Source organism: Aplysia californica, unplaced genomic scaffold (genome assembly GCF_000002075.1).
Source record: "Aplysia californica isolate F4 #8 unplaced genomic scaffold, AplCal3.0 scaffold00705, whole genome shotgun sequence".
NCBI lineage: Eukaryota > Metazoa > Mollusca > Gastropoda > Aplysiida > Aplysiidae > Aplysia > Aplysia californica.
Window position 1 is genome coordinate 89348 of NW_004797975.1, and position 16450 is coordinate 105797.

General features: G+C 37.6%; 1 protein-coding gene across 1 annotated transcript in view; it reads right to left on the minus strand.

Annotated features, from left to right (window-relative positions):
- The window catches only part of LOC101860693 (synaptonemal complex protein 1), a 34910-nt gene that overhangs the window by 3632 nt on the left and 14828 nt on the right, over positions 1–16450 (minus strand). Inside the window, exons 10-29 of the mRNA XM_013088226.2 lie at positions 16266–16339; positions 15662–15770; positions 15051–15145; positions 14200–14384; positions 13373–13440; positions 12665–12726; positions 11669–11785; positions 11211–11315; positions 10753–10856; positions 9695–9812; positions 9152–9222; positions 8247–8328; positions 7505–7576; positions 6609–6818; positions 4805–4993; positions 4363–4443; positions 3427–3519; positions 2885–3106; positions 885–1040; positions 504–599 (exon numbers count right to left, since the gene is read on the minus strand). Coding sequence (XP_012943680.1) covers positions 504–599; positions 885–1040; positions 2885–3106; positions 3427–3519; positions 4363–4443; positions 4805–4993; positions 6609–6818; positions 7505–7576; positions 8247–8328; positions 9152–9222; positions 9695–9812; positions 10753–10856; positions 11211–11315; positions 11669–11785; positions 12665–12726; positions 13373–13440; positions 14200–14384; positions 15051–15145; positions 15662–15770; positions 16266–16339 — 2309 coding nt within the window. The remainder of the gene's footprint in view (positions 1–503; positions 600–884; positions 1041–2884; positions 3107–3426; positions 3520–4362; positions 4444–4804; positions 4994–6608; positions 6819–7504; positions 7577–8246; positions 8329–9151; positions 9223–9694; positions 9813–10752; positions 10857–11210; positions 11316–11668; positions 11786–12664; positions 12727–13372; positions 13441–14199; positions 14385–15050; positions 15146–15661; positions 15771–16265; positions 16340–16450) is intronic.

Genomic DNA, 16450 nt, shown 5'->3' on the forward strand with positions numbered 1-16450 from the left:
CGCAAAATGCCTTTGAAATTTGCCGCCGCGAGGGATTAAACTTTGCAAGCAGAATCTTAAAAATAGTTATCGCCGCTAAAAATTGATTTCATTTTCGGAATCAGAGTATCAAAATAAGCAAAGTGGCTCGCGGGGAACCTGATTTGAAGCCATATTTCAAATTTAAGCAAACTTCGTTTTGATTGTCAATTTTGAATCTGAAGTCCTGTATCAAGGTCACCCGCTGCGTTGTGCATCTGACGCCCCAGCCGCTAGACCTAGGCCTACACACTGCACACTTCCCGTGGCCCGCTAAGAAAAAAAAACTGGTCGCGTCGGCTCCTTCTCAGAGTCGGTATTAATCATTGGTGTCGGCTGCTTCCGAGAGCCGGTACTGGAGGGCAGGTGCCGGTACTGACTCCTCCTTCAGTAGAGCCGGGAATTCCGGTACTGGGTACCAGTACCTGCCCATCCCTACTCCACAAGCTATTTTAAGTTTGTTTCTTATTAATTAAAGACAATACCTGTTTGGATCTCTCGATTGGAACATCATCATAGCTTCTTCTATCACCAACAACAGGAGTAGTTGGGTTTTTGATCAACTCACTTGGTTCCTTTTTCTGTAAAAGAATGAGAACAATTTTACAAAATGGAATAGCAGATCAACATGATACAATTTAGCAAAAAGGAATAGACAACTGACATTTGTAAAATAGACCACAACATTAGAAATAATCAAAATCACTATTGAGATTTAAGTTCATCTTTTCAACAAAAACAAGGTATTCATGGGCAGAGATTAGAAATGACTGAGGTACAAGCATCTGTTTATGACTTAGTGAGCTACTAATATTAAATACCGGTACACAAAGTTCTGCACTTTTAAAATTATGATCAGTTCCTACCTTTTTAACAGCAGAGTTTCTTGTAGTTTGGTTCAAAGGTATTCTACTCGGAGTGGATCTAGTGTATGACCTCACACTGTCCTTTACCACAGAAATCTGTGGCGAGGCCCTCCGCAGTAACGGTGTCAAGCTCTTGTCTTTTACAGTCTGTTCAGGCTGGAAAGAACAAATAACACAGTGAGTTATACAGCCTGAACCAGACTTGTACCGATATAGGAAAAATGAGAGATGTCTTTAACCCTATCCGTACGTCATGTTTTACAATCGTATCCATACAATGTGGGGAACTCTGTGCCACCACTTTCAAAGAGAAAGTTTACTCGTTAATCCGATCTGTACGCTTTGCATAGCAGTCTGTCAAAATTATTTTTTGAGAAATTGTGGAAGTTTCAAAGAGATCTTTGTACTAGAAGTATTCTAAAATGTGAAGAATACAGCCTCGGGGGTACAAAATGACCCCAGGGCTTACGGATAGGGTTAAGTAAAGGTGTGTAGGAGTATCCAAATGCAAGACATTATCAAAGAAAAAAAGACAGTAAAGTTGAGGGGAGACATTGTTCCTAATCAGCTAGCTGTATTTTAGGGGATGGGGTAGCAGGAAATCAAGACAAACATGCATATACATCATTATTAAAGCATGAGGAGTTTTAAAAAATCCAAAACCTTTGGAGTGCAATAGTATGTTTTTTGTTTGTTTGGTAAGTGTTTTAGGGCGCTTGCAACAGTATAAGGTCATTTGAGTACGTGGGGCACACTAAACATTTTCAGTTGGTAGGAAATTTTGAATTTTGCACGGGTGACAGCCAAAGCCTACTCTTATCGATTTTGGAGCATCAAGGGATCTTTAACAAGCGCAACTTACACACTGAACCTCCGAGATTTTTCCCCCTTGTCCGTGAAGGTTAGGTGTAGATCTTACCCACCATAAGATCAGAGGTGTGGCTGAAAGACTGCAGTAAGAAAGAGCCATGGAGAAGCAGTAGAAAGAGTCAGGAGCCAAGAGGAGGGGGCAAAGAAGGTGATGGCTGGAAGTGGAGATGAAAGCAGAACATTGTCAGAGAGCAGGAAAGTATGTGAAAGAAGAAAATTTTCCGTCGCGATCTGGATTCAAACGCGTGACCTATTGAATGAGAGGTAAACACCTTAACCTCTAGGCCACGAGAGCCCCCAACAGTATGCATTGAAAAAGCTGATATTTAAAAAATAGCAAAGCCAGAACCCCCCCCCCCCCCCCCCCAATCCTTCGTGTAACTGTTTTCTTGTCATTAAAAGATGTACTCTGTCATACTAATGACTGAAAAATCACTTACTGTAAGGTGCATTTGTGCAATCTAGCAAATACAAACAAAGAGAAAAAAGGGAGGAAAAGGAAGTGATTTAGAGGTGATGGCAAAGGATCGCCACAGAAAGGTATTTTGCTGATATTAAAGTACCTGTACCCAGGGTGTGAGAAACAGACGAAAGTCTAAAATAATAAGACAGAAAGGTAGAGACAGATGACAAGAAACTGTGCAAAACTGAGGAGGGGAGGGAAGGGGGCGAGTAGCCCTGAAGACATATGTTTCAAGAGAAGTAAAAGTCAAGCAGAGTGAGAGACGGAATGCCTCTAAATAGGTTGTTAAAGACAAGGAGAGATAACATTATTTTCTCAATCTTTAAGTAAAGTGTGACAATTTTTTTAGTATCAATGCAGAAAGCCAGATAAAATGTAAAAGGGAAGAGGAACTTCAACAATCTCTCAAATCTTGACTTTTTGCAGAACTGAATGAGTCAAACACCAATATATGTTATATCCAGTATTCTGCTCATTCAAACTGCATGTATGCGATCCAGAGAGTACCTCATCTGAAACATGTGCTTTTAAACAGAGAAAATGGAAGCTGGCATTTAAGAGTTCAATATAGATAAAAACACAGTCCAAAGGTTTAGATTTTTGAAGGACCCTGGGTCCAGACACAAAAATGCATGGGTCCTAAAAAGATTCTTTTTATAAAGCTTACGTCTAGCTCCATCAGATCAGACTCCTCTGAAGACGACCCACGGGGACTTTCTTCCTGCTGAAACACGACTTTTCTCTTCTTTGAAGCTGAATTGCAAACTCGTAAGATGCTTTTTTGAGGAGTCTTTGGTATTGGGTTCACAGGGGTCTTTGGGGTCCTTGGCACAGAAGTGACACTTTGCTGCTGCGGAGCTACAGAGACCACGGGAGTGGACGGAGGGATCTGCAAGTCCAAGAAAAATTTCAGTTCTCAAATTTCAACAGACATTATAATTATTTATGTTATGAAACATAAAAACCTCAACCATCTGATCAGTAATGAGAAATGAAATGGAAAAAAAAACAACAAAAGACAGGCACAGAAAGGTAAAAAAAAAGTGACGAATGAAATCTTAATTGAAAAACAGTGCAGCATGATTCCAACAGTTTTTCAGGGGAATGTGCGGGAGAAAAAAAACCAACTGCAAAGGTGCAGGGTCCTGATTAAGTGAGTTCATGTCACGGATTACTATAGTGGCAATGTTTCATTTTTCCCGTTCATACCTGAACTTTTCCAGTAGGGGAATGAGTATTGGCAGCAGAGTCATAGGGAGCCTTTTCAGCAGCGGCTGTCTGAAGAGATGCAATATGCTGGTCCTACAAAGAGAGAAAGCTAAATACATCTACTGGTACCTCAGCACTGACTTTTGTGGAAGTTAAAAACTCTACACAAATTAATGATTACATTTCAGGAATAATGAAAAAGTTTTTGCGATACACTCTAGACTAAAATTATACCCTACCTTAAATTGCTAATGGCTTTGATGATTGCACAATTTCACTAAGTAAAAAATAGAATTTGTTTAAATTAAAGGAAAGGCTAGAGAAATATTTCAAGGGTAAACAGAAAGAAAAGGCTATTTTCAGATCTACATTTTTACAAAGGGATGGACCTGTTTCTTCACAAGGTCAGACGATATGCACATTTGGTGATGACAAATTTACTCATGTAGTCCCCACAGAGAGGACTTCACATTGTAAATTGCTCTCCTGCACATTTTTCACGAAGCAAGGGGAGAGTGACTGGTCCTTAGTTAGGATTAACCAAACACAAACAATCAGCTCAGTATCAATAGAACCCGAAACTCACATGTTTCCATCTATTTGTCTTTTATGGACTTAAGCCATTTTAGAGTCCCATGTCCCAAACTCATTACTACTGTTAAATTCAGGCCAATAAAAAAACCTGCAGAATATAGATCAACAGAAAAACACTTTTGTCCCCGCAACACTTGCCCAAATTCTGCCTACAGCACTCATTTAAGTGGAGGACACTTCATGTTACACGTTCTGAGATTTGAGAGTTGAATTCTAATTCAGGCGACTTTTGTGTCAGCAATAAAGTAGGCAAAAAATTAAACATCATGCTGGAATTTCATAAGACTCACGTTCACTCTTGTTTTCATAAACATACCCCAAACCATATTCTTTAAGTCTTACCTTTTCTCTTTCCAGTTTTTCAAAACGATCTTTTGATAATTTAATTTCTTTTCTGTACTCTGCAATATCTCTCTCAAGTTTCTGAAATTATGAAGTATTAAACAAACATATATAAGTTAACTTAAAAGAATTGAGTTCATGATTAAAATTACAAATGCACAGCTCAAAAAGGTAACAACAAAAGCCAGGAACTTTTCATAAGGAAGTTCCAACCAACAATGGAAATAAACAACTGAATGCAGACTTTCATTTTTCTGATGCCATTTTGTCAATCACGTCAAAGTGAAGAGAACTGTTCATTAAAACTTAACTTTTGATAAAGCAGTTCCAAGTCATATTTCTGAAGCTCTTTTGTTAATCACTTTCCTCAAATATAAAAGCAAATAAAATATCTGACATAAAGAACTATTCTATTTCCAAGAAGGCAAGACAATGTGAATACCATAGACGCTCTTTCGGTGCTCTCCAGTTTCAATCTCAGGGCTTGAATTTCTACATCTTTCTCAGAGACAACTTTCTCACTGCTCTGTTTGTAACTGTCCAGTGTTGCCATCATCTCTGTTAATTGACAGTCTGTCATTGCCAGGGCGTTTTCTTTCTCTCGTTGTGCACTAGCTTGCATCTCAACAGCCTTAGGAATTAGAGATAATAAGAACATTTGTTAGTGTTCTAAACGTGAACAAAATAAGAAGAAAACGAAAACAATTTACAAGCTATTAGAAGTTTTAGATTCCAATTATTTGGGAGGGAGAGAAAGAGAGTAAGAAACAGAGAGAGAAAGAGAAAGAGGAAGAGACAGAGAGAGGGAGAGAGAAGGAGAGTAGGGGGGGGGGGGACAATGGATAATATTGTATGAAAAAAAATACCTAATACAATACACATACAGTCGAACCTGTGTAAGACGAATCGCAAGGGAGCCAGAAAAAAATTCCGTCTTAGACATTTTCCTTCTTAGACAGGGAAATAAGGAAATTAAGGGGGAGATGGAAGGGGGGGGGGGGAGTTCAAAGGCCCTGCCGGTGGGATCAAGGATCGTTTGTCAGATCGGCAAGCAGTGGTCAAAGCTTCACACCTCTCAACTGCTATCCTGTCTGATAATGACATGCGTCACTCTTACTTATCCAATTACCACCAGTCCTTGCCTTTTATAGGACCACTGTTTGACCTATTAACCCTTCCAGCCCCAAGCGTGTATATTTTCAGCAGAGCTTGTACCTCCCACCATCCCAAGAGCGTATATTCTCAGTTTCGGGAGGTACCAATTTTGCGCATTTTTCTAAATTAGCGAACCTAATTAAACTGTAATTTTCATAATTTTCGTTCATTTACCTTTGAACACTGTTCTATGTTATTACCTAAACCTCATTACAAAGATACTAGATCACTTTTTAGAATGCATGCTAGTTTCTCTGAAATACCGCTGTGTTGGCTGGGACTGGGGTAAGGAAGGGCACAAAAATGGCTGGGGCTGGAAGGTTAAAAACAGAAATGTTTGAACATCTCCTATACTTCCACCCTTAGCCCCACCTATCGGTGTAACAAGCACAGTCAACCAATGCCACCCCTCACTGCCATCATATAACAACGATTCAAGGAATTCTTTTCTTGGGTGGCGTACGATCTGGGCAGCAGGCATCGGTCAAACTAGTTTCACGCCTCTGGCTTCTGGCTACCCAGGAAAGTTACCGTAGTGGCTCGCATCTCGAGCACTCTCACGGGCAATCGTGAGATTTCACACCCACACTACCCTGACCATCTACATTGCTCGGGGCTCACATGATGGGGTAACATCTACCCCCAAATTTAATCCCTACTCCCCTTCCTCGCCTAGCGACATGGCCATGGCATTAAGTTTAGAGCCGGCGGAACCAAACTTGCAAATTTTGTTTCACATCAGGGGTGAGCGGGCAAAGCATTTTCCGTCTTAGACAGGTGAAATCCTCGGAAGGGAGTGGATTTTTTTTCCCGTTTCCACGTTGGACAGGATTCCGTTTTATACAGGTAATTAAAGAGGAATATATCAAGAGGGGAGCGGGGAGTTTCCGTTTTATACAGGTTCCCGTTTTATGTAGGTTTCCGTTAAGGCAGGTTCGACTGTATACTGTTTTGGTACAAATGGTAAACAGTGTGGATATTTATCTAGGAAATGATCTTGACAAAGAGAAAGGAATCCAAGGAATACAATTAAAGCGTACCAATGGAAACAGAGAAAAGAGTTCTACATAGTGAATATGGCTATAACAAACCTTCTCTGTAGCATGCTTAGCTTCCTTTTGATCTCTCTCGCAAGCTACTTTTAAGTTTTGCATATCTTGCACACATGTTTTGAGACGCTCTTCCATTTCAAGGTTCAGTTCTTTCTGAGAGGAGATCTCTTGTTTCAGATTTTCCAATTCCTCTGCCTGATCTTCAGTGAGCTTTTGTTGCTTGTTTAGCTTTGTTGTTGCAGTTTTCACCTGTTAGTAACACCATTTATAAAAAATATGAGGGAAAGGTACAAAACATTTTTAAGCCTTTGTATGTATGTATGTATAGTATAAGGTTTTACGGCGCTCGCAACTGCTAAGGTCATATGAGCGCGCGAAACACAAGTTGTTCACCTCTGCGAAGGTTCACTTCACGACTGGCTAACTAATTAAGCCTTTGACTCATAAATAACAAAGCAACAGTGTAGTGTGAAAGACGGTTGTCAAAACAAATGTGAAAATGTGATCAATAAGTAGTCAGTCACCTTTTCTGATGTGTGTGTGTGTCAGTGAGTGAGTGAGTCATTGAGTTTGTGTATGTATGTGCATCTGTGTGTGTGTGTGTGTGTGTGTGTGTGTGTGTGTGAGTGTGTGTGTGTGAGTGTGTGTGTGTGTGTGTGTGTGTGTGTGTGTGTGTGTGTGTGTGTGTGTGCGTGTGTGTGTGTGTGTTTGTGTATGTGTGTGTGTGTGTGAATGTGTTTTATCATGTGCGTGTGTGTATGCGTGCATGTGTATGTATTAATGTATCATGTATGTGTGTTGTGTGTGTGTGTGTGTGTGTGCGCGCGCGCATGCGTGCATGTGTCTGTGTGTGCCTTTGTGTGCAAGCATGCATACAAGTGTGCGTGCGTGTGAGTGTGCATTCAATATAATTTACACTACACAAACAGCCTTACCTCCTTTTCAAGGGCCTTGTTCTGCTTCATCATATCTGCAATCTTTTTGTTCTGAGACGACATTGATTTTCCCTGATTCAGCACATAAGGGGAGAGAAGAAGAAAATACAAAGTTACAATAATCTCCCTAAACAACAGGTGTGCATTTCATTCTGTTTTTGTTTTTTTAAAACATGTTCAGTCTGAAACTTAGTAGCGACATCTACAAACAAGTGTGACTTAATTCAAACAGCAATTGTAGGAAATGACAATAAAGTACAGAAGTAATAAACTTTTTGTTTTTTAAAATTAAAATTAAAAAAAAACAAAATTAGTCTTCAAAGAGTTCCTGAGACTTTCCACAAGGGGTTTCCCACTAAAAGTTCACCTGAATCATGTCAAACCACAAGTCCCCATTCTCTGACCACTGTACAGCTTCCATCACGAAACAGTCAATTACCACTTTCTCCACAGCCTATATCAGAGACAGCGGAGTTTTCTTTTCTTCTATCACGGCCTATATATACTGACCCCAACTCCTTATTGGAGCAGAGAAGCAGCTGAAGCAAACTTGCACAATCAGCTTGCCTACCTAGGACTTAGGATCAAGCAAAACGATGAAAGCGCATGTACTGCTGGGTTGAAAGCAATAACAATATCCCAAAATTTATTAGAAATTGATGGAAGCTTATGACTTACTCCATTATTAAAATATGTTCATATTACTTTTTTACTTTGTACCACCAACACAATATATACTCACAGTTTCTTTTCCCTTTTCACTCAAATCTTCGAGCTCAGAAGTCAGTTCAGTGATTTGGCGTTCTTTTTCCTCCAGCTTAATTCTGAAGCAAATTTGGTGTTCCTTAAAATGTTGTTTAGATGTAGTTAGAGTTTTACGGCACTTGCAACACAGTAAAGTTATATTAGTGTCAAAGATTAGAGGTGTTACAAGAGAGTAACAAACACAAAAAAAAGGAACAGAGATCAGGATGATAGATGTTTCATAGGAAAGAAGGAGCAAACCACACCAAAGCACCCGCTAACCACCCACTCAAAATGTTATGAACACATTTAAAATACAGGAACAGCTATATTAGTTTCTTTATGCATTATAATAATTATTCTCACTAACCATTGGCAGAATTAAATGTTTTAAGACACACAGATAGAAGTCCATTCTTTCTACAGAAATATGATAGTCATCATGAGAAAAGATTACATTGTTAAGAAGTTTAATATTTTTGCTACAAAACTCTTTGAAAGGTATTTCCAAAAGAATGATACATTTACGGGGGGGGGGGGGGGGGGGGGGGGGGAAGGGGGGCAAAGAGAGAGAGAGAGAAAAAAAAGGAGAGATGGGGAGAGAGAAAAAGAAGGAGAGATGGGGAGAGAGAAAAAGAAGGAGAGATGGGGAAAGAGAGAGAGAGAGACAGAAAGACAGAGAGAGAGAGAGAGAGAGAAAGAGAGAGAGAGAAAGAGAGAGAGAAAGAGAGAGAGTGCATGTGTGTGTGTGTGTGCGTGTGTGTGTGTGTGAGTGTGTGTGTGAGTGAACAAGACTAATCAAGACACAGAGGACATTTAAATATAGGCAAAGACTGCATGGACAAGAGCAGAGAATCAAGAGTAGCAAGAAACACAAATTGACTGAGACGTAAAAGCACTTACTTATACTCCTCAACCTCAGAAACTGTAGCTTTCAGATCATCTGCCATTGAGTTCTTGACACTGTAAAGACCCTGCATATAAATTGATTATAAGTAGCTTGACAATTGGTAGAGTCAAATGCTTATGATTCTTATTATACTGGAAAGCAAACTTTTTCTCTATACAAAAACACTATAAACCATAATCATTATGTAAGGCCTGTTTCCCGTACAACTCAAAATATCATCCTACAAAAGTATCAATATTTTGAATTAGATGAAAAACCTCCCCAAAAAGTTGGCTTTTCACTTTTCTAGCACAGAGTAAGCGCTGCTGATCTGCACTCAAGAACTTATTTACTTTACTGTTGCAACAGTACTTTGTAACTTTTAACTTGTTGTTAAGCGACAGCAATAAACATATTTTTAGGGAGAAAACAATGCATGATTGCATGACCCAAGAAGCCAACCTTTCGATAATTAAACATCTTTATTTCATAACTATGCCGAGATATAATTTATCTTTATAAAAATAATTTTAAGAATCCATTTTTATATTCATTACAGAAATGTCTTTCTTGAGAGCTGCAATCTCCTCATCCTTCAGAGCCACACATTTCTCCTGTTTCTGAAGGTCTTCTTCAAGCACAGAAATGTGCTCTTCTCTTTTTGTGTTCTGGTCCCTGTGCATGAAATAGGTCAAAACAAAAATATAACAGAAAACAATAACAGAAAATTTCCTCGGAATTGTAAAAGTATCCGGACGATTAGTGTAAATTTTCTTTTAAGGAATAAATAATGAAAATCAATCTCAAAATGACAATCCCATATGAAACATGTAAAGTGAAAAAATGTTCTAATTGATACGTTTTGTAGTCACTCACAATACAGCATTATGAAAAATAATGAAAGACAGCAAGACAAAGACTTCGTGCTATCTGAAAAACAGGAAGAACACATGTATTTCAAGATGACCGTCACAGCGGAATACAGTTTTTATAAAATAACATAATGAACTAAAACAGTAGCATATCATTGCTGGTTGCTGTGGTTTTTGCCCCCCCCCCCCTATTTTTTAAACTAGAGTTTATAGATGTATAGCTCAAGGACACACCTCAGCCATTACCTTTTTAAACTCTGAGTCACAGACATTGCTTGAAATAAGGTAGGAGTCTGAGCTCACGATCCACTTGGCCACTGGAGCCTGCCTTTCTAAATAACAAAAGCGGGTGTGGCTGGAGTCACTGCCAAGATAGTTTTAGTTTTAGTGTGAGTTTTACGGCACTTGCAACACAATAAGGTCATAAAAGTGACGAAGATTAGAAGTGTTACAAGAGAGTAACAAACACAAAAAAGAAGGAAGGGAGATAAAGATGATAGTTGTTTGACGGGAAAGAAGGAGCAAACCACGTCAGAGCACCTGCCAATCATCCACACCGTCGAGATATTTTATACGTATACCAGGTAAGAGTAAAGAAGGAACCATGCAAATTAACCAATCAAATAAACAAGGCAAGCTTCCACCTGCACCAGAAAATAATATTTTTCCAATTCAAAAGAGGTGAAACAAAGTAACAAACAAACAAAAAAGGAATCAGTGTCACAAGAAATGACCATGGACACCTTTCACTGGTTAAGTGTTGCTCCAAGTTTTCAACATTACTCTGAAGATTGATGGTTTTGCTTTCTTGTTCCGACAAAAGACTTTCTAGACATTTGATCTTTTCCTGTAGCAAGAAATAAACTAGGACAGATTAATACAATATGATTCCCCCCAAAACAGCAAACAAAGCCCCAAAACATGCTCACTGTTCACTTTGATAACAAATCAATGGAGGGATACTAGCTGCAGATTAAAGACCCCTAAATAAAGTAATGTGAGTTGTAATGTATTGCCCGACATGAATGCAGTCAAGAATGGCATAAATAAGCAACAAGTACCGAAGAAAAAAAACCAGGGAGGGGATTTGCACAATATTCTCTAATGGAGAACTTTTACATAAGCTGTTTACACACATTTGGAAGAAAACTCGAAATCAGTAATGCAGGTTCAGCGTCAGTATATCAAAGTGATAACAAACCTCTTTAGCTCTTAGTTCCACTTGAAGGCTTGCAATTTCATCTATGTGCTCAACGCGCTCCAGCTCTAGAGCTGAGATCTTGCCTTGCAATGTTTCACATTCATCCTGAACAAAAAAAAAGGATTATCTTTTGAAAACTGTTGGCAACTTTTTCTTTCCAAACCATTTTCTATCACATTTTTACCAAACAATAATTTTGAGCTGTTCTAAAAGTTAAGTCATCAGAAGTTGTGTATAAGAATTCCATGCCTTTGCAGCAAATGGATAAAAATTATGCTATGGAGAAAATCTTTCTGAAATAATTCAGCGTACTGGCTTTATCTATGTCAAACAGTAGTGTCTAAACAGAGAGAAGAATTAAACCATGGGACCAAAAACAAAAAAAAAGGAAGAGAATGAAACGTTTTCAACATAGATATGAGACAAATCTCTTAAAGTCAAATTCATTATTTTCATACTTGAGTTTGGACTCGTAGCAGATTCTCTCTGTCCACTTTCTTTGTCAATATGGCAATTTCACCATTGAGTCTGTGCATCTCTTCTTTATCTTCCTGTTTTTCTGCCATCAGACAATTCTGAAATGAATGATATCAAAGATATATCACACCAAACTTAAAGAATCAACTAGAACTAAAACCGCAAAGGAGACAGTACACACAATTACATCATCCCCTGACTGCTATATTATAACAGTGCAAATTTTAGGAAGGTCAAGAGGGCCGAACAGTTTATATAAGTGCAGGCTTTCTTTCTACTGTACATTTTCTCCAGTTATGAATCACGGGCAAAAAACAAACAAAAAACTTAAATAGGCCTACACACTTGAAAAACAGTAACCTGCGGCAGCCGGAAATAAGAACTTAATATTTTGGGTATAAAGTAATATTTATAAAACATTTTCTCTATCATGCCACAAGAAATTATTTATTTTAAAAAAAAGAATGATCTTATGCCTCCTTTAAAAAAACAACAACTCAAAGGCCCTCCTCTCCCTTCCACAATTAACACTTTGCCATCACAAGGCTCATAAAGTAAAAACCCTTGCCATCAAAGGCCTTAAGGCATTTTAGGGAAAGTCCAAAGAAACTGAGTGGTAAACATCGTCGATCGGCGAGATGTGACGGTAAAGTGTTAAACCCACAAACATGAAGAAATGCACACAAAAAAATGACAGATGCAACTTACATTTTTCAAATAAAAGCACTCCCAACCTATGAAATAAGTAGTGGTTTAGGTTTAATACCCCTTTCAAATCTTTAACGTTATATTTACGGAATTCAACAACTAGCTGTGACTGGAACTAGACAAGCAAATGAAGAGCCTTTATAACTCCATTCACAATCCATATTCAAGAACTTCCCAATACGGATTTGAACCAGGGCCATTCGCACCACAGTCCAGCATGATATCAACTGAGATAACTGCTAACCTATCAAATAAAAAGGCATAGTTACCAGATGGAATTTCTGGGTGTCCAGATTCATTTCAACGTCAGTTTTTTCTAATATCAAAATATCTGAGGAAAAAAGCCAGGTTTCTTTAATACTTTTCACTAGTTAAAATGTTTTGTTTTTTTTCCATAAATAACAGTATCATAATATATAATCTACATTCATTACAACACTATAATCTAAAATATTTACACTACCGGTACCGTGACCAGCACAACAGCAAGCCTCACATGATGTCAGAATAGTAGCATTATTAGTACATTAATTGTGGATTCGAAAAAGCTGTGAAAAATTTCTTGAAGAAATATTTAAAAAACATATACAATGTGGACATGCAGCAGTATTATCTGTGGCTGGTAAATACTTTTTTCATAATTCACATAGGAAGGAATGTTTACAGATATCTAATGAGTTCATTTCAGTTAACATCTGTTTTGTGTAACATCAATTGTTTCTTTTTGTTGGGTTCAGTAAACATTTTGCAGTCACACAGCCAGCAGTATAAAATAACCTATCTGGTCTCCCAGCCAGGAGAGTGACTGCAACAAACTTCTCGGGCCTGGCACAGAACTGCGCCAGGTGACCAAAACGGATCATTTTCACCGGTGCATTATTGCGATAAGTGACTGCAAAGTGTTAAGGTTTCTTTTCATTAAAGACCTAAAAGCTGAATATCCATTCTTTCACTACAACAAACAGAAATTCACTCACCTCTTGAACTCTTAAGATTTTCAATCAAAGCTGTCATTTCCTCTAGCCTGGATTCACAACTTTTCAAACTGTTTTGAAGAAAAGCATACATAGGCCTATAAGTATGATGAAATTACAAGCAGCTCTAGAGTGTGATAATGAGCATAATGATGCAAAATGGTAACGTTAAACTCTTAAGAGGTTACACTTATCTTAAGTTGTTTATTCAGTTTAATTGCAAATGCACTATTAAGACTCACTAAAGTGAACCAACACAAACTTATTAAAATAAACTAGGGAGAGAGGAGATGGTTTCCTCTGTGGTATTCAGTCACACTGTGTTCAGACACCTATGCCAGTGATTATCACAAAAGCTGCATGCTTTCTAAAATGTTTATACATGGAACTATCAGACGTCACATTCACTTTTCAACAGTTAAATTTTCCGTCTGTTGTTGCAAATGATTGCTGAGTACGTTTGTAGAACTTAAAAGGGTGATAATGACAAAAGTCAGGGGCTGTTTAAAAAACACAAAAGAGGCTTATCTTCTACCTATTTTGATTCAACAAAACCTGAGATCAGGGATCACAATACTGCCCTAAGCTGACAAAATGCCTTTTTCTTATTTACAGCATTTTTGAGAAATCAATAATTTTTGGTTTTCTTATAATATCTGTTAAGCATAGGGAATGGCATTCTCTTCAGGGTGTGAGATCAACCAATGGTGTACTGCGCAAAATAGTTTAGATATTATATGAAACAAAAAATTGTTGATTTCTCAAAACAACTGAGAATAAGAAAAAGGCATTTTGTCAGCATAGGGCACAATAGTGACATCAGACTGTACCTCCTCTTTTCCTCTTCAAGCTGTTCTTTGGTTGTAGTCACTTCCTCTGAAGCTTTGAGAAGTTGTTCCTGTAGCTGTGTTTTAGTTTCAGTCATTCCTAAAGCCATTACATCTTTGGCTGTTTGTAAAGAAGTAAGATCTTGCTCTAGTTTCTTCACAGCTTTTTCCATTTTAGAGCTCTCTTCCTATGAGCAAATAGATACAATAAATGTAGCAACTCTTTGAAACTCTTAAACACAGACAAACACATCATCATTGCCAACATATTAGTTTGAGACGTTCATTAGATTTGGAAGTAAAACCCCAGAAGAAATCAGCACATTGAGTATTCAGATAAGGCTCCTTTGCAGGAAACCTTAAATCACGGAAAAAAATGTTTAAATTGTTGGTGCCGAAAAAAACCATTTGAAGATAACTCCTTTCTCAAGTTTGATTTTGAAATCAGTATGTCGTAATAGATTAACATGTTTTCAAATTTAAGTGAGGAGCAGGATTACCTACATGTTGATGGGCGTTAGTGTTCGGACCAATTTAAAGGACTAAAAATTACTTAAGCCCATCTGCTTTGGTAGACAAGAAAAAAATTGAGACAAAAACTACAAGTACAAGGGAATCGTAAAAATAAGTTAAAAAAACCAAACGTGTCTTCTGATGGTTCATTATCTCCACCGGTACTTTGAGGCAACTTCAGTACGCTTATAATATGGTCCATTTCTAATCTATAGTAAAGTGAACCCGGAAAGAAGCTCACTAAATTTTTATTAACAAGAGCACAGAAAATAAAGTATAAAAAACTTCACTATTCTAATATCCTGTAGTATTATCATGAGATGAAAAGAAGAGTATCAAACCTGAAGACTACTAATGTGAAGGGAAGAAGTCTTGAGCTCTTCCTCCTTGTTCTCCAGTTGACCAGACAAAAAGGTTACTTGTGCTTGTAACTCATCTGAAATACTCAGAGGCACAGTGTGATTTTAATGAGACTATAGCCTAAAATGAGCCGTCAAAACAGTAAACCTTGATATGACAATGATATAAAAACAGTTTTAAAGCTATTACATGTACCAGGATTTATATCAGAGCAGAGCATTAGGAACATGTGGAACATAATTTCTATGAAAAGAGAAATGTAATTGTATAAGTTTTGTTATTGTACCCTCATCGACGCTATTTTGATCATTTAGACCGCGAGAAGTTTTCACCATGCCTACAAGTTCCTATACAGCAAGAAACAATGGCAGTGGTGTGCACGCTATGGGGAAGAAGATAGGGAGGTAGAGAGCTATACAAAGAGGTTAAATGTAACTGATGTTTTAGACCACTATGTTTTGTGTTTGAGAGGCAAAACTCCACTTCAAGCTGATGGAAAAATTAAGTTGTAGTTTTAGATATTCAAAGTGAGTTAACATCCCTTGAGATAAATTTACTTGATTGTTTATAAAAGATATTAATCAAAACTTACCAACAGACTTTCCCATATCCTGCAAATCATTTTCTTTTTTCTGAAGAGTGGAACCTAAGTTTGCTACTTCGATTCTTTGTTGATCTATCTCATCTCGTAGCAGCTTAATCTGAAAAAATGCCTTCTCTTGTAATGTTTCAGGAACAAAAGGCATAAAACTGGAGTTGCTTTAAAAACAAACTTTGCACTAAAAATTTCAAATAAATTTAGGCACAAGTGATGACTTTATGAGTCTCATTATTCATTAGAAATATTATTTATTCTTGACATTAATTGATTCTTTGATGTCAGCAACTTTTAATACAACTTTGGTAAATAGAAAACTGAAAAAAATTTGATAAATAAAATTGCACACATAGAAAAAGTTACATAAAAAGATTGTTTGATTGTTTTAGTAGAGGTTTTACGACGCTCGCAACTGCATAAGATAAAAAGATTGGCTTTCACAATTTTCTAACATTGGTCAAACAAAACTGCATGAAAATTTGCTACCAAAATATGTCTTCGAACAATGTAAGTCTTTAAATAGACTACTGCAACTGAACATTTAAAAAATACCAATGTTTATGTTACACAATCAGGATCTCTACACAAACACACCTACCTCATCTTCACTTGCATCCATTCTCACTTTCATAGCCTTTTCTTTCTGTTCTTGATCATTTCTTTCAACAGACACTGATATAAGAGAGAAAATAAACATTTTAGAAGGAAAGTATGAACAAGGAATAGGGACAGTGTAGTAGGTGTGTGTGTGTGTGTGTGTGTGTGTGTGTGTGTGTGTGTATA